Source organism: Fringilla coelebs (genome assembly GCF_963513975.1).
Source record: "Fringilla coelebs genome assembly, chromosome: 9".
In the NCBI taxonomy this organism is placed as follows: Eukaryota; Metazoa; Chordata; class Aves; order Passeriformes; family Fringillidae; genus Fringilla; species Fringilla coelebs.
The window spans coordinates 18,452,776-18,476,416 of NC_140067.1; the positions used below are offsets into that span (position 1 = coordinate 18,452,776).

General features: G+C 36.8%; 1 protein-coding gene across 3 annotated transcripts in view; it reads right to left on the bottom strand.

The window, feature by feature from the left end:
- DPYD (dihydropyrimidine dehydrogenase) overlaps window positions 1-23,641 on the bottom strand; it is a 335,424-nt gene that overhangs the window by 304,194 nt on the left and 7,589 nt on the right. For all 3 annotated transcript variants that reach the window (XM_084211421.1, XM_084211420.1, XM_084211422.1), the window contains exon 2: window positions 9,034-9,144. In XM_084211421.1, the coding sequence (XP_084067547.1) occupies window positions 9,034-9,144 (111 nt within the window). The remainder of the gene's footprint in view (window positions 1-9,033; window positions 9,145-23,641) is intronic.

Consider the following 23,641-nt stretch of genomic DNA (forward strand, 5'->3'; position numbering starts at 1 on the left):
TCTAAATCCTCTTCTTGCTTAATTCCAGACATTAGGCTCCTACTCATTCTCATCCTCAGCCCTTGACTATACAGCCTCCTAATTGCACTATTAAATTTATTCTTATCTTTTTTATTCTAAACTTCAGTGTCACATGGTTCTTTATGATGTTCCAGTTCCTTCTGTATCGACAGTGCCTGTTGACTTTCTTGTAACATGCTCCTAATATTTATGTCAAGCTCATTAATGAAAATATTAAATCTTATGAATCTGAAGACTGATTCTTCAAAAAGCTCTGCTAAAAGCCCAGCAGATCTTTTTCAAGCACTTCTCACTCTCATTTCCCCTCTAGCCAGTTCCTTATCCATGCTACTATTCTAATCTAAGCAGATGACACTTCATTATTAATTGGCAAAAATAAAAACTCAAAACCCTTTTTAGTGTGTCACGATTTATCCCTAAGAATAGAGCCCAATATGCCTTACTCTATCTTCCATTTTCCTTAATGCATTTAATAAATCCCTGCTTCAAATTTTGTTTTCAAAGTTTTGCATGTTGCCAATATGAGACCAACAGAGCGAGAGTTGCCCATCAGTCCTCTGTCTTTCTAACACACACAAACTGCATTGCCTATTCTTTAATCAAGAACTTGCTCTACTACAAAGCTTGTAATTTCACATGTCAATTTTTCTGCGATACTTTTATGGATGCTGTTCTGTTCCTTTGACTTCATACATAAAACACTCCAAGTCCTCCTTCTGGCCTGTCTGGTGTAATTTCCACTTCAGCACTTTTCTGCCCATTTAGCCACCTCTTGCTTCATTCCCATCTTAGTGAAAGTAGGACAACAATTTACAAAGACTTCAGACAAAACCTAAGATGCTTAATCCTATCTTCACACTGACTTTGCTTGTTCTTTTATTTCTTTTAGTTTAAATAGCTTAAGAATCTTCTACTATTTGTTTTATATAGCTGGATAACCTTTTACTATTTGTTTTAATTTCTTTCACCCAGAGTGACTCAACTTGACTTTTGAAAGTTCTCATTTTTTTCTCCATATTTCCTGCTTTGCAAATCAATCCCATTTGTTTCAACTCCTTATGGGTAATCCTCATAGTCTTAACTTTTTGAAGTTGTTTTACAGTTCAGTGTGAAACTATTCTTTACAAATTTGGATTCAAATTCCAAATAAATTTTGTATATTTCGAATACTAAAAATCTTCTCAAAATTAATGTCTTTGAATTGTTTACCTTATTCTATACAATTTACATTGAACTTTAAAAAAATATTGATGAAAATGATATTCTATATTTACTCTGACTTCATTCACTTGCTAAAGGTGTAAAGTCCATTCAGATTCATACCAGAATTGATAAGATTGGTATGAGTCAATACTGTTTTTAAAATTCTGTATTAGTGTTTCTGATTAAATGACTGTTACTAACAAAGTTTGTCAGTTATCACATCAAAGAATACTTGCATGCTATCATTATTAGGATCTGTGGTTTACAAGTTGCATTTAAAAAGATCAAAGTGTCTTACAATTAATGACCTACCTCTGTAATAGATTACAATCAATTCCAAGTGCAGAAAGTGGTGAGAGTAAAAGAATGAGGATGGTGAACTTCAGAAAATATGATTTCTGGTATGTTCCCCGAGAGTTATACTGATCAGTAAAGGAAAGCAGGACAAAGGGCAAACCCTACAGAAATTAACAAGGGGGAACTACTCTTAAGCAAAACAAATAAAAAGAAAAAAAAAACAAACACAACCCCACAAAACCACAAACAAAACAAAACAAAAAGGAAACAAACAAAAACTCACCCAAAAGAGTGTTCTTAGCACACCTTTATGATCATACCATGCCCCCCCCAATGGCCTGGAAATCAAAATCACAAAAGCAGGGAAACTGACACATACCTAGAGTAGATAAACTTCTAAGTATAAATAAACTGCATAAACACTGTGGGAATAAAACCAGAAAGTTATACAAATTTAAGTTTAAAAGGAAGAGGAGAAAACTGTAAAATGATAGTAAGAAAACTGTTCTATATACATGAGAAGCAATAAGAAAATGAAGAGAGGTATAGATTATGTACAACAGCAAATAAGTGATGCAGAATCAACAGTCCTCCCTGTCCTCTTCATGAAGATAGCACAGTATAGCCATAACTACAACTAAAAATATATATTTTTAGCAAGAGCATGGGATTGCAGGCTTGAGCACAGAAAAAAAAGAATAATTTATTCTTTTTAATCAGACTGATTCAGCTCATTTATCACTGAGTCATCGAGGAACTAACTGAAGCAATGCATGGAGCACTATCAATCGCACCCACTAGAAGGCTTGTGGTTCCAAAAGGTCAGAAGAGACAGACATAACGCTTCCCTTTACAGAGGGGGATTGGAGGGAGAGGAAAAAAAAAAAAAAAAAAAAAGAAAAAAAAACGGTGAAAACAGAAATCACACCCCCAGGCAGAGAAAATGGAGTATATATATTAAAACTTACATTGTGATAAAAAGCGCCATGTAAAACTGGCCAAGAATAACTGGCAGAGTAGATGTGGCAAATCTGGAATAAACTTTTTTCCCTTTCAATTATTCCACAGCACATTTTCATAAGCCAACTAAAAATGTAGACTAGACTAAAAAAATATCCAGTGAGTGTGAAATTAACTGAAAAACAACTAGGTTCTTTTCTATCACCAAAAAATAACCCGAATCAAGATGATTCATGATTCACCCAAGACCTCAGTGACTTGGTTAATTGGAAAAAACTAATGTACTAATGGTTTCTACTGTCATAATGTTTGGTGGAATAAGGGAAACAGGGAACAAAGAAATACTAACTTTTCAAGTTAGTATCAAGAAATAAAAATTTTTCAAAAGGCAAGAAGATAATTTCAAAATTAAACCAAACTAACGGGTCAGAATTTGGGCCATAAATACGAGATAATCCAACACACTTGCAGAAGGAGCAGCACATGTCTGATGGCCTTCACTATAGAAGAGGGAAGTCTAGAACAGCAAAGAGTAGTCTTGATTTCAGCATAGGCAATAGCTTACAAAAGAAAAAAAAAAAAAAGGTAAAAAGGTGGGAGTAGAAGATCTGAAAAAAAGATTAGCTAGTCTTGATATTTTTTCTCTTTTCCAAAAAGAAAAAAAAAAACAGCATAAAAAGGCATCTTTATCTCCATCCAGTAACCACAGGAAAGTATACAGAATTCTACATCTGAAAGAATGTAATACTAAGCAGAATTTGAAAGTTGACAGTGAAGATGGTTTCTGATCCTATCCCTACTCTGATTTTCTCAGCTTTAATGAAGGGGAATGAACTGGATTTACCTAGAATTCAGCACTTTAAGCAAATAAGCATTTTTCATTTTGTCATATAATTCAGTGCAAAGATAAACAAATTGCAACTGTGAAACAATTCCGTTTTGAAATGGTTAATATCAGAAATGTACCTGGAACTAAATGTCACTCACTAAACGGTGAATGCTTCTCTATAGAGGAGGAATAATCCAACATCAAATAAGATGAACACCAAAACTGAAGAACTCTGAACAGAGGCTGTTAAAAGGTTGGAGGTGGTTTTGCACAGCACTCCAGAAGAGCCACGGAGTGAGAAGGAACCTTTTGCGCAGTACTAAGAAAGCATTTGACACAACTTGCAATCACCTGGTATTTGCAATTTAATACACAGAAAATGTGCATAAAACTACTAATTTGTTGCATCCAGGCAAGTTAGGAGCTATTGAGATATTCTAATGAAAACACCTTAAGATATTGAAACTAATATAAAACATAATATTCAAGGAAATTCATAATACGCATGTCTTAGACCCAGTATATGTGATATCATATATAAACATGTAAACCACTTTATTCCAGTGAAAGGGTTATAAATGCCAGCATATGCTATCGATAAGAGAAAATGCAGAGTAATTAGTTAATCTAAAAAATGCATGAGTAGGAATTTGACTGCTAAATGATTAAACTGGTACATTTTAAAATGCGTATTAATATTTAATTATTGACACTATGAGAAAAGAGAAAATCTCTTGATGTTACTTCTCAGCTCTTTCTGATACTCAGCAACACATGTATTATTCATATGAATAGTTTGTGCATATACAGTCAATCACTAGTTAAATAAAAGAATCATTCTCAAATTCCCTAATCACCTCAATAGATCCTAACGCAATATTTTCCACATTTGGGAATCAGAGCGTTTTATTTAAGAAATCAGTCTGGCCATGATGAATACAGCGTAGCTCGAGCAGACATCAGTTCAAAGAATCAGATGTCAAAGTGCTCCCTCTAATGTCCCTTAATCATCACACCAATTAGTGGTTGAATAGTGATGTGATTAAAGAGACTGCTGCTATCCTATACCTATTCAGACTAGTAGAATTCTACATATGTTCTACCAATTAATGTTTGAATAGAGCAGCGATTAGAGAGACATCTGCCATTGTACACCCATTCAGAAAAGAGCTAAACTTGCATATTCATATGCAATGAAGACAAAAATAAATATTTGCAAAGGTAAACTATACGTTTAGATTATAAATATAATTGAGTTGATTTCCTTTAATGAGTGTTCTCTATTTTACAATATTTGGGATTATTTTTTATTTATAAATATAGACTCTTTCATCAATACATGTCTAGAAATGGACAAATTATTCACTGAAAAAGCATTTATTCACTAAGGTTCGTGGTTTCAGGCCTTCAGTGTACTGGGTTTTATATCTACTTGTTTGCAATTTGCACTATTTCTGCTTCAATCCATCAGTTATTTGTGAAATGCTAACTTAATTATTCTGTAAGCAAGATACATTATTAGGCACAAAAATCATGTGAACTTTTTCCACCTCACTGGAAGGCAACAGAGTAACACACTGATTATAGCTGAGAAAGATCATCTTGTTTACAGATTTTTCTATGCAAGCCTGGACATTGGTATATCAAGAGGTATTTACATACCGTTTTTTAAAGAATTTCTTTATACAGATGTTTATATATAGCAGTGACAGCCACAGAAACACTAACAAAGTGAATAGCAGTTAGAAGTTTTAGCAAGCTCTTATCACTACTGTTTCAAGGGAGTACCCTTGTCCTCTGAACTTACATGAGTTGCTATATCTTACAATGAATTGCAGACCTCGTGCTCCATCATTAGCACAAAATGATCTGGTAGTTGCAACTTAATGTTGCGCAGAAAAAGACAAGGTGAAGAATTTGGTTCTCTAATAGCTGCAAAGAATTAGAGTACAGTTAAAGTCTTTTTCCCAAAGTGAGCCCTTGCCAAAAAGGAAAAAAAAAAAAAAAAGAAAAAACCCAAAACCAAAAAGAGGTGAGCATCAAAATTATTTGTTCATGGAAGAGAGGCTCTTTTTGCACAATGCTGATCAGGCTTAGCACATGTAAGGACAAAGAACAATGCTAATACTGCCAGAAAATCAATACTGTTACAGGCTATGGCAATTAGCTACAAACCAATTTAAACCCCATTTCCTTTTCACCTTCTTGTCATGTTGAAATACTTCCAGCATTTCCATCTGGAGCAAATCTTACAATTATTTCTAAACACAGAAACTGAAGCAAGTCTGAATACATAGGTGGATCTATATCAACTCCTTACCGGTCCTTAGTAAGTATCTACAAGATTTCATTACCAAAAAGAAGCCTGGACTAGAATAGCCCACTGAATTCTTCAGTGGCAAGTCAATTTATAAAACTTGTAGAGGTGAATTTCATTTAAATTACAAACCTGCACATGTACAAGGTAGAACAAAACTTGTCCCATAATACTTAGAAACCCTATTCATAAAGCAAGGAAATCAGTGTGCTGGGTGCAATGCAAATGCACATAATGCGTGCCCCCTAGTTAGTGACCTAAATGTTGGTAAGCACAAAATACACCTAAACAACCCTGAACTACTTAGAAAAGACCTGAAATCAAAGCAAATCCTCACAGTTTCACAGCTGATCCTTTGCCTTTGTTCTATCTGTAAATTGATGATCCAATGTGACCTAAATTTTACACCCTTCTTTAATGCTTACTATTAGAACAGCTACTTCAAAACTCTTCTACTTTTATTTTTTGCTGGACAACAGAAATCTTTGTTCCCCCAGATAACTAGAGGCATGTGTTTATATCCCTTTTCCATATGACTCATAAGAAATAAGAGTGTTAATGCTTAGGTCTAACATTGTTACTGAGGGTGACACAGGAATAAAGAGTTTTCCTAAAAATTTCTGAAGAAAAGCTGACTAATCTTGCACCTAAAACTATATATATAAATAATTTGCACAGCAACACTTGGTTGCTAACATAGTAAATAAACAATAGCACTCATTGAAAGCATAATTGAAGCTTTCTTTAGGAGGATACTTTTCCAATGCTGAGGAAAGATATTGACATTCTGTTTCCACTTCAGAACTCATTAAATGGGCAACCCAAAGTGTCTCAAAGCAGGCTAGGAGTTAAAATTTCACTTGAGTAATTATTCTGAAGAAATATGTAAGTCTGCCATCTGGAAGTCTATTAGACATTACAAAGTCACTGTGTGCATGCCTCAGCAGATGCAGCTTTTGTTCAGAGTTTTGAGGGCTGTTAATTTAATTAGTTTTGTATTTTCATACTCCCACCTTCCTTTCAACAGTAGTTCTGCAAAGGCAGCATCAGAACAGCTTTAAAAGAATGCAAAGCTAAAAGCCAAATTCAGATTTTAAGGAAATGGAAACAAATAAAGTTCATAGGGACTTCAAATGGAGCTTGATCTATTCATTAGCAGGCCTAAACATCATCACCAGTGGCTCTTTAGACAAAAACAGAAAACTGTGTTCAGTGAATCCTTTCCTACATTAGCTTTTCTAATTTAGGGAGGCAATGAAAGGATTCAACAATTTTATTTTATTTTTTTGTTAAAAACACTCAACAACAATGACCTGGAGAATGTAAAAGGACTCTTATTTTTTACTGATGTCTTTTATGTAATGGGAGACCAGACAAATATTTCATTTTTTTCATTTTTCAGGGCTTTTTCTGCTATAGTAAGCTAATAGTAAGCTATGGGGTAAATCTTACACAGTAAGAGTAAGCTACATATCTCTTAGTGAAGAAAAGTTTGTCAGTTTTAAAAACTACAATCATTACCCACTAGAAATAAGGACTATCCCTTTACAGTTTCTCCTAGCACTTTACATTTCTTACAATAGCTTGCAAACCAAAGAATATTTAATAATGCAGTATTAAAACTATCTGCTATGAAAGTAGTTATATCTGCCCATATACACATTTGTTTCTTTCTAACTTTTAATCCTGTAAACTGTACCCCATGAGCAGATTCCTGTCAGGACAGGGTGCTAATAACTGCACAGATCTCTAAGCAGTACTGCAGAACTATAAAACTAAAACTTTCAAAATCAACAGCAAATATCAAACACTTTATGAGTAAACTGAATACAAAATCCAAGTAAGGCTGAAATGAAGAACAGTTCAGGGGTAACAAAGAGTGAATTAAAAGCCTAGATGGTTTAGGAAATGTGTGTTAACACACCCATTAGTAAAATATTTCTGTTACTGTTACATTTTAACTAACCAGAATAATTTAACATTGGAACAGCTAATTAGGTTACTACACAGATACCCAGCTGCCCTGCTGCATGCATACCTGAGCCTCCTAACAAACAGTTTCTGAAAGCAGAGGAGTTTACAGCCCGGTATTGATTTCAGGTCACCTGAAAACATGACAGTGTAAACTGCAGCTGCCCTGCTGAGCCACTTGCTAAGCAGCCCAACGTCCTCTGCAGCTGGAACACACAGTTGTGGGCAATATCTGCATCAGACATCCCACAATAATCATCCAAGTTCACAAACAGAAGGTTTTCATGTACATAAGTTTCTATTCACATAACATCATCTAAGCCAATAAATACAAGAAAATAGGAATAATAGCTATAGTAAAAACGAGATTCTTATAATCAATACTATAAAACAGGAAACCGTACTAAGAGCATTGCTGAAATGCTAAGGATATCCTATCCAGCAAATATTTGTTGTTCATACTGGATTTTGTGATTTTAAGAAACTGAGGAACTTTTAGGTATTTTTGATTTGGTTTGTGTTTTGTTGGGTTTTGGATGAAATATTTTTAATTACAAACATAATCAACTTCCTACTTAAATTTTCCTTTTTAGTGGGAGGTGTTTTGACAACACTATGAAAAGACACTACTATCATTATACACATAAGGAAACTAGTACTCTATCTACAAGGTCTCTGGATTTAGAGGATTATGTAAGACAACCTGTAGGAAGACAGTAAAAACAGTGCAAAACTTCTAATCAGATGAGGGATCAAAGAGACATAAAAATTCTGATCGGATGAGTCAAATATCACTCTGAGACTAGAAATTCAAATACCTAGAGAGAAATTGATGATCTATAATGGCAGGAATACAGAAGAGTATACACAGTTTACAGCAAGAAAAGTATTTATTCCAAAATCAACTATTTCCTGAAAAATACAATGCACAAAATTTAAATTCCAGAGTCGTGTTTTAATCTAAGATTTACGTATTTCTATAAAGCAGGTACATCTGACAGGCTCCCTTACTTCTGTAGCAAAATTTAATTAGCTTTAGAAGTCTCAGAAAGTATGGTGAAGTGCTGCTCAGCCCAGTGTGACTCTTGGAAAACAGAAAGAGAAGGAGAAAGTGGCAGAAGAGGCTACCCAGGGAAATCAAGGAGGTCAGGATGTGATACTTGAGAGGGATCAGACTCCATAACAAAGGCACAAAAGTTGTATCAAACACTTACTAAAATCACCAAAAATGAAAAAAAGTATGGACTGCGATAGTATCTGAAAAGTAAAGAGCTCATCACAAAGTTACTCTGTATCTACAAGAACAAACTAGAAGCCAAATGTGGCTACTGAATAACACTAATTTATTTTTCCCTCAGATGTGATTTCAGCTTCAATGATTGTTCCCGATGCAATGATAAACAGGTTCCAGATGCAATGACAAACATGCACTTACTGAACAGTTTTTGTCAGAATTCCTTTTCCATTGCTTCTTGACTAATTTCTTTGCTGCAGTTGAGTGAAGAGTTGCATGTGTTTGTTTTCGGGGATTTAAAGCCAGAATGTTCTGTGGAAAAAGAACATTAAAAAGACATTAAAAATACAGATTCAAATTTCCATAAAGGTTCAAAGCCTCTTAGATCACACTTTACACACTTATTTACAGTGCTTTGTAAAACCAAATGCAATTATTCCACATTATAGCCCAACTCCATACTAATTTGTTTAGACTGTATTGTCCACGCCACTTAGATGATAAATATTTAAAGATTTATTATTTCTTAATATAATCTTTAAATATTTATTATTACTAAGATTACTAGAAAACAGAATTATATTTAGTAGCTTTAATAATGGTTTCCATTCCTAGATATTTTTTAGTACAGCATATAGAAACACAATTCTGGTTCATTGTATCATTCCAAGTAACCCTTGTAAAGCAAAACAAACAGAAATATTTTAAAATATCTGGGTTATTTCTGAATGCTTCATCATTTCAGTATAAACTCCAATTTCCCCATCAAAAGAATCTCCTTCTAAGCCTAGTGAGCTGATGAGCATTTATCTTAAAATAAGCATTTATCTTAAAATGCTTTTACTTGCAAGGACACAAATCTCAGGAATGTAGCCATACTTTTAAGTCATAGTGGTGGTCTGACAACACAGGCAGAATGAAGTTTGTAATGTCTTGCATCACCCTAAGATAACTCAACAAATTAAATCCAATTTTTGGAACCAAATCTCTTTTCAAATCAAGCCAGTAACAGATTTCTATACCAAAAGTGACCTCATTTATTTCAAAGGATGAGTGTGAAAGGCATCCAAGAGACAGATCCAGACTCAGGTCTGTGATGGAGAACAAAAACAGGCACATTGTTGTAACTTCTGGAATTAGTTTGCAAGTTTACCAATAAAAAAGCCTTGGCTTTAGAACTACACATCTCCACTGTAGTGAGCAGAGTGTGTTTATTCTGTTACTATATGTCAAAGATGTGCGAGACTGACTTACAGAAACATGATGAGTGTGATGGGGTTATGAATATTATATTGTGATTCTTCCTAATTTTAAAAATCTGCTTCAGAGGGTGATAATGATCTCTTGTATTAAGATTTTATTGCGCTGATTATGGGGACTTCTTATTTTAAATATGAAGGAGTCACTTTCCATTCAACTACTTAATGCCTTACTCTGAAGGTAATGATTGATAATCCAATTTTCCCTCAAACCAGAAATCTCACCTCTGCAAACACCAACATAGCCCAACAAAGTAACTCCCAGCTTACCTGAAGCACAGAGACAAAAAGTGAGATACAATATTCAAAAAATGTATAGCCTACATGCTGCTGACTTTCAGAAAGAGTTACAGGTTGTTACTGGATGTGCCCCTGTAATTCCAGCAACAAAGACTCTGCTCCAGTTCAGGGTGTTCCTCAGATGAGTACCTCAGGCAAGATGTGGCAAGCAAATGCATTCAGTGGTTATTTATGCCAATTTATTTTGCCCTTAATTAAAACAGAGCAGGGACATGCATATAATGGATATCTCAGTGGATACTTGATTTTCTCAGGACGATCGAACTCAACTGTCAAAGCATTATCTGACTGTTGAGTGCCCAAATTACCCAAGCTGGGCAGTAGGTTCTGCATAAAAACTTCAGCAAAATTTTGCCTACTCTCTTTTGTAATTGCTTAATGCTTGGCCATGAATATTATTTTAGCAAACTGAAATGAATTGCAAATTTCTAGCAATAAACTGTAACAGATGTACTCTACTGGGTACAGCACCAGTTGGTTTAAAACATGGAACAAATGGTAGGGCAAGCCAAGGACGGAAGAATCCCCATATGTTTGCTCCTGTTGGAATTCTGCAGCAGGAGCATGGCTCCAAGTGCAACAGTTGCAGAAATCCAAAAGGACTACGTAGCACAGCATGTCCCAGAATTAAATCTGAAATAAAGCTGGCACAGAAAATACTAAATCACATATACAATATAAAAATTGCTTATATTTCCACTACATAAATAATATACTACCTGCTTAAATCTTGGATTGCTGACCAAAGTGGCTGCTCTAGCTAGAGGTCCCTGGTGCTTAAGAACAACTCAGAAGTTAACTGCTTAAATGGGAAAATAATGTAAATGCTCTTGGGTCAGTTGAACTGTCAGAAGGGAAATTAGTGAGGGTGTTTTCTTCCTATTCATTTCAGTTCCCTGGCTGGCTTTTCACAGCTTATGGCTTGTCAGACATTTAGTAAATTCAACAAATAAATTCAGATGGGTCAGTCAGTAAGTGCAAAATTATTGAAAAGAAAGTTCTAGAATATGTATTACAAATAACAATGAATAGACACAACTAAACAAAAATAAACCACTTGGATAGGCAAGAAAGGAAACCTGAGACCTCCAGTCTCTCAAACACACTGGTCATCCAAGCAGGGGAAGAGTTCATTGGTGAGAAGAATTATTTGGGCACCTGCAGTTTTGCTCATCTGGATCCCATGCTTATTTTGCCACATAAATTCTCACTCTTGACAGATGAGCTGTTGTTTGATCTCTCCAAATGTTGAAAGGCCAAGACTCAAGCTCCTCAATGCATCCCTTTTCAAAGTACTATGAACTTTGGATTTCACATTAAGATGCTACTTGTACAGTAATGCAGAACCTATGAATTTTATCTTTACAGTTTTACATTACTGGCTCCATTTATTTCATTAATAGTAGATATAAATCCATTATCATTAATGGCTGCAAATCAGAATAAAAGGATACTGTACTTCAGTAGAAATCCATTGTGGTACTTTGTTATGAAGAAAGAGATGGAGCTATGAGGAAGGACACAGAAGTGAACTGAGCCCATGCTGAGTTTGTGACTTTTGGTGCAGAAGCACAACACACACGGCTGAGTTAAAGCTGCAACTCTGTACAGCACTGATGATTATGGGCACCGCCAGAATATTATACTTTCCTTCACTATGTCCACAGATTAATTTGAAGACTTCACTTTGGGAAAAAAGCCAAGGAGCCCATCTCTGTGGAATGCAACTCAAATATATTTTGCATATGACTTGCTCAAATATCATTACCTTAAGGAATTAATTTAATAATTACCCATGACAATTATTTCTTTCAGGTCTTTTAAAAGACAACAATTATTAAAAGCTACAAAATATAGAAGAATACATCCCTTTCTAGAAAGGAACATATTTGTTATGTCTAATAGATATCAATTTAGGTTGCAAGAATCCTAAAACGCAATAAACTACTCATATGTAATGCACACTGAGAATGACTAGCATGCATAAGTCACAGCTACAGTTTTTAAATTTTGAGAATTTATTGATAGATGGTTATGTTGATCTGTGCCAATAGCAACATAGCTTCTGAGATTAAACTTACCATAAGCCATTCATTAGATGTTTATTGCTTAGCTTCTACTTTAAATGGCATGATTAAGAAGTCTACACAAAAAATACTAGCTCTAATTTTCACTATCATCTATTAATGAAAAGGCTGTAAAAGTTTTAAAACAGCGTGTTATATCACAGTGAGTAATTTATCAGGAATGTGAATTAATATTACTCCAAGTAAGTGATTTCAAAGCAGTCATCCAGGGTAGGATACACTCTCCAGCTGGGAGTCCTGTCTCTGATACAGCACTTTCAGGTAAATCAAGACAGGCTTGGCACATGCTCAGCAGTCATGCAACATAAATTTCTAAAGACATTGCATTTTGCTTTTAATTTCATTAAAAGCACTTTTTATTCTCATCTCATAAAGCTACTCTTCTCCTGAAATCAGAAGAAGCTATTTTAATTAAATGTGATTCTTAATTAAGTGCATATTCTGCAAAATAAAACATAAAGTTATGGAAGCACTTTGCTCATTGGGAATGCTCCAAAGCCAGTTGGGACTGGGGGCCATGCAGAGAGGGAATGTTTTTAAGAAAAAAATGTAGGATTTAGAACACAAGTGGGACGTGGGACTGCAGTAACTTTAAGATAGTCATTAAAAAGTCCTGCGAGTCTAGCAGTGTCTTTGTAAATTATGTGACATTAATTGAAATTTTGAAAGCTTTTCTTTAAAGCACTGTGGTGTGAAATCTTTGGCTTTATATTTTTCTCCCCAAAAGTAACAATCTTAGCAAAGTGTCCTGCTTATGTGGACTCTATCTCTCATTCAAAACAATAAATTTGGAAAAATTCAATAGTTAAAGATCACTCTTCTTCTGGAGAGTCTCCTACTGAAACCCATGAGTTGCACCAGAAGTATTTAGTGCTTAGTAATCCTCATATTTGTTCCTGCTCATTCAAAACCAGAATAAGGATGAGAAAATCTATCTTCAGCCTCTGTCACAGGTTGCAATAATAAAACTCCGTAAAATTCTTAAAAAGACTAGGTAAATATTTGCTTGTTTCAAGGATTCTGTGGACTTCCTGTAGCTTGTTGGGAAAGTTTCCTATGAACAGCCCCAAAACACCTCCTGAAGTCCACAGATCAACAGGTGCACTGTCACAGTGAAGATGTGGAAAATACAACAGTTCACATGCAGACTGTGACTGGGCATAAAACAAGGTCCCATGTGTCACTCTCCTTGTTTTAGCATACAGCTCATTTGCCTTGCCCAGCCCCTGCAATACACAGGCTATATCCTGATTTAATCCTGTTGCTTCACAGAGCCCCCTCAGCTGAACACTTTTATATACATCAATTAAAATTCGGGAGTAGGCCAGGCATGCTAGGGAATGCATGTGGAGAGCAATTTAACCCACCCCATTCCATTAATCTACCCAATTTCCTTAAAAAGAGTTGTAATCTCCCTCACAGCAAGTAGCATTAAATGTATTGCAAGATACATATGCTCACCAAGTGAACATAATGAGAACATATTTATTTTTTCTAAGAGTAATGAGCATACTAAACAATTAATTTCAAAGCTATGCAAGTGTTACTTCACTGACAGAAACAAATACCTGCGGCTTTTCCACTAATATTTTCTAGTATCTCTGAATATGAAAATAATTGTATAATTGCTCTTCAATCAAAGGCTAAAGAACTCAAATGTATTTGTTTTCATGAGATTAGATGAACCTCAATAAGGAACTTGATTGAAAAATCACATCAGTGTAGAAGAAGATGACCAAGGCATGAACTCCAATAATATCTAATCTGAATTGCCTAATTCACATTTTACTTCTCACATCTACTCTACTTCTTGGAAAGCTGCATGAAGCACTGACAGTCAGATGCAGGACTTTACACACCATGTAAAGTCCCCATTATACGTGTAAGTTTCATTGCCAAATCAGAAAGAGTGAGTTCTAGTCATAGGAGAATTTGTTACACTACAGATAAATATAAGATTTCAAAAAGTAAGTATCTATGGTGTCACGTCTTCCCAAAGATAGCTCTACGTTATTTTCCATTACTGAAAAAATACAGGACAATGTTGTGAATCTCTCCCACATGCCTATTTATGACAGAATATCCCACAAATCGATACTTGTGATTTCCTTACTGAAGATCAGAACTGATGAGAACCTTTACAAACAATTTATGAAACCTGGCTGATAATGTATCTTAGTAATTCATGAATTCATGCAAAAATTTCAAAAAGGTGAAGACCATGTTCAGGCCTTGCTTAATTGTGAAGCAACAAAAGCCAGACAGAGCTTGATGAAACGTGAAATGAACACAAATGTCAGGGGAAGAACATGATCAGCCTTAGGAAAAACCAAGGAAAACCCCCAAGAAATTATTTTTGTAAATTACCAGATATGCTTTCTGTTACTAAGATAAACAGCTGCACACATGAGCAAAGCCACGAGCTGACTGTGAACATATTTTATTCCAATATATCAGGGTGTGACAAGGTGTAACCCTCTGATCTCTTTCAATAACAATAAAATCTGCAAGTGACCCTCTGTCCATGCCTGAGAACTGGTCCTTTATACTACTGTGATAGCTACAAACCCATCCTCAAGATCCAGTGAGCTGGAAGATGGAGCACCACTACTTTGAAGAGATGACCAGCCTCTGAACCAGTGCCAGAAGAGCAGCAGCACTGCAGCCTCCTGTGAGACAGGGATGGAGAAGCCAATCTGCTCAAGGGACTGAGGCCTGACCCTGTATCCTGCGGGCATATGGGCACAGGGAGCTCAAATCCAGCTGGAAAAAGATTCAACTTTTAATCACAAGACAAATTTCTTCTTTGAGCCACACAAGCTCATAGTTTCAATATGGATCAACTAAGGCCAATGGATGAACTAGTGATAAGCATATGCTACCTGTACACTGCCATGTGCCTTTAACATAGCATTTAAGTGCTATATCTTCATCTTTACATTTCCCCGTAAGACAAACTGCTGATAGCAGAACAGACACTTTTCTGGTTTCTTGCACCCCTTGTATAGCCTGTAAAACTTAGAGAATGACAATTTACCCTGTGGCACCATCATAGCATACCAGTATCCAAGAGGTGTAGTCCTAGTTCCATTCCTAGGTACTTAGATATCGGGATTTTCATTTTTACCACTACAGAATTTCTTGGTCCTCAGATTTTCCTGCAATATATAAATACTGCATCTTAACAAAATGAGCAGTTTTCTAAATCACTCCCACAAAAGTCGGGAAAGTCTTAGTCATGACTACATCTATGTTAACAAAAGTGTGTTATACTTCATGCACTTTCTGTTACATAACAAAGTTAATGCATTATACATTAACAAAGCAGCAAAATTACACAACCCTAAGCACGGTTTACACAATCGCGCTGTTACTTTAACTGTCGGATTTAGCACTTGATTTCTCGAACTCAGCAATGCACTTGTGCTAGGTATTACTGTAAATTCTGAAAGATTTATTAAAATGAAACCCAAAAAGTGTTACTTGTTTCCCATAGATACCAACCACTCTCCTCTATGGGAAGGGCTCTGGGTGGTAAATTATGTTCTTGGAAACTCTGCATGCTACCTTCTTGACACAACTAATCTCTTCAGAAACAGTTGACCCTCACAGGGAATACCAAAGCAAATACTCACCCTCCAGCTTTACTGAAGTATCCAAGTAGTACCAGTATCAGTGAATTATTCATGCATTTAACACAAGCATATATATATCAAAACCACACAGCCTAAAGCAGGCTTCAACTTCACCCCAACACAGGATGAGTTCTGAGGCTCCTCCAGGGACACTACTACTGAGTGACATGATCATATTTTTGCACCATACACAATACACCACATCCAAAAATATTAGCCTTTACATACAAAATTCAGAGAAGACATAGCTGAGCACAGCTCTTGTCGATGTACTCAGCCTTGAATTCACTATATGTATTCATTTGGCTGAATAAAACATTACTTAATTTACAGCCTTTAAAAGTGCAAGGTTTTAAAATTTTGTACAGCTATCCTTCTAGACACACAGTTAATATTTTAGTAATTTTTCTCCCTAACTGGACATCAACTTTAATCATCCAACTAATTGCCAAAGTGCAAAAAAAAAACCAGAGCAATTCATGCCACAGCCTTGATTCTTAGCTTGATGACTGCTGTTACCTTAGAAGTAAGCACGCACATGGTCTCCAGTCTGCCATACCCACTACACTCAAAGTCACCTTTTTTCATCTTCCTAATAAAAACATCTTCCTCCTTTACAAATCAAAACTTAAAGCTTCAGAAAAATATTAGGTTTGCATCACAGGTATATCAGAACTTTTCTGCTTCTTCAGTGTAAAACTGATCTATGTCTCAAATGCTTGCACATCAAACTGCTCTATTACACGAGGAATACAAACGTTATTTGGTAAACACTCACTCAGAGTCATTTATTGAAAGGATCACAGCAAAAAGGATCGTCATCATACACGTGTATCACATACATTTGCATCTCACTTCCATTTTTTTACTAGACAACAAATCACATAACAAAGCAAGCTCAGTTGCCTTTGAAAATAAACTTTATCAGAACCATAAAAAGGCCATTGTATCCCCATAACTGAACCTCTGAATTGGACCCTCAGTTGTGAGTGTTTGCTTGAGCAAAACTCAAACTTGCATTAGAGACACATCTGTTAATGACAAGCGAATGCTCTACTAACTTTTGATCATAGGAGAGAAATTAGCAAAGTTAATATTGCTGAAATTTAATCATTGGCAAAATCAGCGGAACTAATTTTAGCTGAGCAAAGCAATGTTCTGAAAACTTTGTTAAAAGGTGATTTTCAAAGTCCAATAAATGAACTTGAATGCAGGGATGAGACTAACAATATACATCCAAAAGATCTAGTACATTCAGTGCTTGAAACAAATGTGAACATTTGTATTTGTTCCAAGAACATGCCAACTATCTATCAGTACTGACTCTCTAAATCTGTTGCAACATGAAGAAGTAACAAGTAAACCTACCTTTTTGCAACTACTGTGCAAAATTCTTACAAAAATTTCAATAGTAACTTTAATACAATGGTAAAATGCAAAATTGACAATGGGACTACAGACTTTCTATTAACTTCGTGCATACACCAGAGCATCCTAATCAAAAAGGAAAAAGAGAATTAGCATGTAGAAATAAAATGGAAATGGGAAGATGACAACTTCTCTGGGCAACCTGTTCAGTGCCTCACCACAGAGACTGAAATATAGTTTATGACTTGAACATTTTCATGAAAGACTTTTGCCTATTACAGCAGAACTGTGTTACAAAAGTGAAAGAGATTACCACCACACCCTGAATAGGCCTCTGAGAGGCCCTGGACCTTCACCGATGAAGATAAGATAAAGTAACAAGTCAGGGATGGGTACATTCACAAAGCACAAGCCTGATGCCTCCAGGGCAGAGACAACAGCCTCAGGGCTATCAGCAGCCAGGCTGACAGGGACCCTGGCCCCAAAGGGTGAGGGGAAGGAGGCTTTGGGTTGGAAAGCCTCTGGTCAGAGGCAGTGACCGCCCATCCTCCCCAGGGCAGAGCCCACCTAAGGGGCCCTCACCCCAGGAAAAGCTTATCCACAGCAAAGGGGGTGATATCAAGGCCCATCAACCCAGACCCTGCACCAGAGCACCACAGCATGATGCAACAGACCCTCTCTGTTGCAAGGGACAGTGTCAAACTGGCCCCCTGCAAGGGAGGCACGTAGGCATTCCCACCTGGCCCACAGCAGGTATTAATCCAGGGAACTCCAGATTCTTCAGCATGTGGCATGAGGCGGGGGACTCTCACCACCAAGAAGACAGTACGGAGAGGAGCAACAAGACATCACTGGGACCCGCAGATGGGTGATATACTTCCACCTAACCCCTGCCACTCCCTCCCTGTCTCCCCAACCCCCATGCACACTTATTTTCTTTCTTTCTTTTCTCTTTGGCTCTTCTTCTATTAAATAAAATATATCAATCTTTTGATACCAACATCTAACCTCATTTTTGGGTATATTTTGAACATTCTAAGTTCTTTCTGGTTTATGCACAGAGACTTAGCTTTCTTTGCTTTTCTAGGTTTAAACTGGATCCTAACACCCTCACAGTACAGAATTTCTTCCTAACATCTCATCTAAACCCACTCTTTCAGTTTAAAGCCAATCCACCTTGGCATACCACAACAAGTCCTTGTAAAAAAAAGAAAAAAACAACTCCAGCTTTCTTGTAGGCCCTCTTTAAGTACCAGAAGGCTGCTCTAAGGTCTCTCCTGAGCCTTCTCTTCTGAAAACCCCAACTCTCTCAGCCTCTCTTCAGAGGAGAGGTATTCCAGCCCTCTGACCATTTTTTTGGCTCTCCTCTGGACTCACTCTAAAAAGTCCACACCTTCTTTATGTTGGGGACTCCAGAGCTGGTTGCAGTAAGAATCACCTCCTTTGACCTGCTGGCCACACTTCTTTTGATGCAGCTCCGGATATAGTCAAGCCATGTTGCCAAGTCATGTTGAGCTCTTTCCACTGGACTTCAGGTCAGCTCTTCTTTTAGCTATTGTTTGCTCCCTTTTCCTGAGTCAGGGCCTACATTCACAGACATGGAAGCTTTGTAAGTAAGGGCAGGTGACTAACTCCAGGAGTGGAAGTTGCACGCCCAATTAAGCTTCTTCTTACAGCACCTGAGGAGGGGATTCACAGCTGCCAGCATGCCAAGCAGGACTCATTAGATGAGTCTGACAAAACACCAAAGAGACAGGAGGTACACAACCACAAGCTGTTCTCTCTCACCCTCCTGGATTTACACACCAGCCTCTAGGATGATGGCTCAGCCTGAAACTCTACCTAAGTTTAAACACTTACCTGCACTCAAATACATGAGTTCATGGCTGCCATTTGAAATATAGAAAAAATTAGGGAACTGTCACAAATAATTAAAATAACAGACACTTTTGTAAAATAGTCTAATAATTACTGGAGTCACCTCTGAAACAAGAAGGCCTCCAGCGCCATGTTCCTGATTTGTCCTGCACAGGAGGGATGGAAAACCTGGATGAGAAGTTGAAATAATTTGCTGTTCAGCTAAGATTACAAACACAAATCAGAGAACATGACAAGAATCCTGCTCCAGCACTAAAAGAGTTTCAGACCAACTCTCAAGACTCCTTATGTATTTTTCACTAAGAGCTCATTCATTAAGTGCATAAAGAACATAATACTAGGAGTTAAAAATTATCTAACTTTGCTTTTGTGCTAAATACTTCTTGGGGTTCCTAAATCATTTCATCTTATCTCCTCACCTAGTGCCATGATTTAGCAGCATGCAAGCTATTCTGCTTTACTGAAGAACTGGTTCTTATTCTACAGTCTTCCAGAATCTCTTTCTTATCATACTGTATCCTAACAAAAGAGTACTGGCCCTTCATCTTAGTATTGGTTACTGCTGATTAGTGACACTTAGACTATAGATAGTTTGAGAAGAGATCATATTTCATTTTTCTCTGTTCTGTATTCATTTTATTTCTACATTTCATCACCAGCATTCTAGAACAGCTTCTGTTGTGGTTATCTTCTTTGCTTTTTTTCCTCCCAACTCTTTTGTCACTTTCTCACTTCCATCTGTTTTGAAAAGCTATGTTCATGCTTACTAAAATCTTTCAAATTTTGCATTTTCAATTGGAACTGAAAAAAGGGCAATAACAAACACAATTTTAAAACAGAAACAGAGTAAGTCTGGGAACCACGTTTAATCTCCCATCCTGTGTTCCTGTAGCGTACACACATATCCACACACAAGCATGTGCACAAATTTGCACAAGCCGACTTTGTCCCTCTGATGCTGCAGTCTGTTGAAATTAACAGAGAGGTTCATCTTAGCACTGATGAACAGATTTGTTAAGGCTAAAATTAGATCTCGTATTCATACATATCATATTCCAAAATGTTACACTACACGTGATCCTTTGAGCACAGATGCTCACACAAATTACTGATAACAATCCAAACAGTTAGTATACCGACCTGACTAGACACACCAAGAAGGACAGTAGGCTCTAATTTCATCAATAGAAAACCAAGGAAAATCTGGTTCTAGTTCCCATTTTTGCCCTGAGCAGTAAATCAGCAGCATTCTTCAATACTGATTTAATTTAGAATTAAGAGTTTTCCTTAATATGATTGCTACACTCTATCTAACAAACCCAATTTTTAACCTAAAAATGTGACATAATATGAAAACTGCTGACACAAATAATTGACTGCTTTATTATAAATAGAATACTTGAAGTTATTTTTTAAATGCCTCATAAATCCACATTAAGTCTACTTTATTGATTTCAGAAAAGTTCATTTTATTTTCATAGTCATAGTCCATGATCTGTGCACTTAAGAAAAAACACTTTTTTCAGTTTTAACTGTCATTGAAATATCTTTCATTTCAAAGATATCAAGAAATTATCACTATTCACTTTCAATACAAAGCCTCTTACATTTCAGCTGTCATTTTCAAAAAATCATACTGAAAATAGTGTTTCTAAGCAGAGTTCAGTTGCAGTGTAATAAGTAATAATTTCATCAATTAGCAGTATTCAGCATCCACTGAGAGTTCTCTCACTATTATTTTATTCATAGAGTCCTTTGTGGAAGTAGCATACTAAAAAGATCCATTTATCCTTCAAGGTTTTTTCATAAATGTGTCATACATCTTAGAAAACAATTGGTTATTATTCTCGCTCAATCTAAATAACTATAATAACTTCCAGGTGTAAAACCTCCCTTTATACTTCCAATCTTCTTTGCTCCCATTATAGGTCTACATTTTTAATAACTTATTCTAACACTTCCACCTACTTTCACAAATGAATTCTGGAGTTTTGCATGGATGCTAGACATGCCTGGATGGAAGGGTAGTCAGCATATTGTTAAGAGCAGAATAGAGTTGGGTTTCATAGAATGCCCTTCACAATCAGTGAAAACCCAAGCATTTTATAATGAGCAAGATGCTAGTATAGATGCTAACAGTGCAACGGCAGACAGGAAAATGCTGTGATAATTAAACTCAGCAATAGCCTGCTTTCAGTGTATATTTTATTTCTCCTTCTCCGTAGATCCCTTCACGTATTTATAAGCACTCTTTTCCTCTCTCAGAAGCTCGTCCTGCCTTCTGTGCTTTCATCACAAGAGTGCAAAGGGCTCCCTTCTGAGCACAATATTCTCATTCCTTAATTGACTGACAGAGATGCAATTGGGCAGCACGAAGACCTCTCTCAAGGCTGGGCAGACAGCCCTGTACAGAGTGCACAGCGCAAGAAAACATCCCTGCCTCAGGAGATATGCATCTCCTGCACAGCAGCCTGCCTCATTCTCTCCATATTGGCCAAATATTTTGTTGACTGAGAAAAGCCCAGCCAGGAAAGTTCATTCCAATGGATGTTCCAATTTAAAGAAGGCCTCTCAGAGCACAGTTAACAAAATCACGCCAAAAAGCAAGGCAAACATGCAGCAATATACTAATAAATAAACTAGGTATCACAACAACCTCTTTGCAAATGGCACGGAGTCCAACCTCCATGATAAATACAAACCTAATGACATTGAATGTGTGACCAATACTTGAAAGAAGAGTGCCCTTAGGAAGAACACATTAACTAAAATCAAACCTTCAATTTTTCCACCTTCTACAGTCTCAAAGTGGTGTGCACAGGTACCTCCATAAAAAAAAACACACGCATCAACAAGAAGCATAAATCAGACAGGTTGGCTGCCTGGACACTTTGCTCCTTAATTACATATATAATTGTTTTTGAACCTGAAATTAAAATGTCAGAATGCACCATGATTGCCTTTAACTGATGACTAGCATCCCATCTAAATGGAAATATTTAGATTCATCACCTAGATACCTTTTTAATTTGCTTTCAAATAGAGTCACAGGAAAGCATGTCTGCCTTCTCCCATTTGCACTGTTGGTGTCAAGTTGAACTGGAAAGGCCAACCATTTCAATGAACTAAAATAAACGTAATTTTAAGGTCAAGTCACTTGTAACACTTCAGGCAGCAAATGTCATACTGAAAATAAAATTGAACCTTGGCTTGAGCAGAGATGAAGGGTTTGGCATTTCAAGGACTTCATTGTGTTTATCACTTTAAATCTACAAATTAAATACCAACATCACATACATTAATATTTATCAAGCTAAGAATGCTTTCTGAAACGATATCTTTAAATACTGGAAGCATTATTAAAAACAAAATACTCTTATAGGTGGACTTACTCTTAATTCGAATGTCTCTGCAAGATCTAAAACCACTTAAAATTCTGCACTGGTTTAAGAAGGCATATATGACTACAGTAAGAACCCAGATGTTTCACAGGAAGGTCTAAGTATTTTGACAGAGGAAATAAGTGAAATTGCCAAACTCAGACCATAGCATAAGAATCACAGAATCACTAGGTTGGAAGAGACCTTCAAGATCATTGAGTCCCATGCCCTAACACCTCAACTAAACCATGGCATCGAGTGCCACATCCAATTTTTTTTTAAACACATCCAGGGATGGCGGCTCCAACACCTCCCTGGGCAGACCATTCCAGTACTTTATCATCCTTTTGTAAAAAACTTTTTCCTAATATCCAACCTATATTTCCCACATGCTCAACACATGCTGCCAGCTTAGCGTCATCCACAAATTTACTAATGAAAGACTAAATCCTCTCATCCACGTAATCAGTAAAGACATTGAACAGAACTGGCCCCACCACAGACCCCTGAGGAACACCACTGGTGCCTGGCCGCCAGCTGGATGCAGCACCGTTCACCACCACTCTCTGGGCCCGGCCATCCAGCCAGTTCTGAATCCAGCACAGAGTGCTCCTGTCCAAGCCATGGGCTGCCAGCCTTTCCAGGAGTGCGCTGTGGGAGACAGTGTCAAAGGCCTTGCTGAAGTCCAAACAGACAACATCCACAGCCTCTCCCACATCCACCAGGGAGGTCACCTGGCCATAAAAGGAGATCACGTTGGTCAACCACAACCTACCTTTCCTGAACCTATGCTGGGTCTGATACCCTGGCCATCCTGTAAGTGCTGTGTAATGACACTCAATATAAACTGTTCCATTACCTTACTGGATACTGAGGTCAGGCTGACTGGCCTATAATTACCA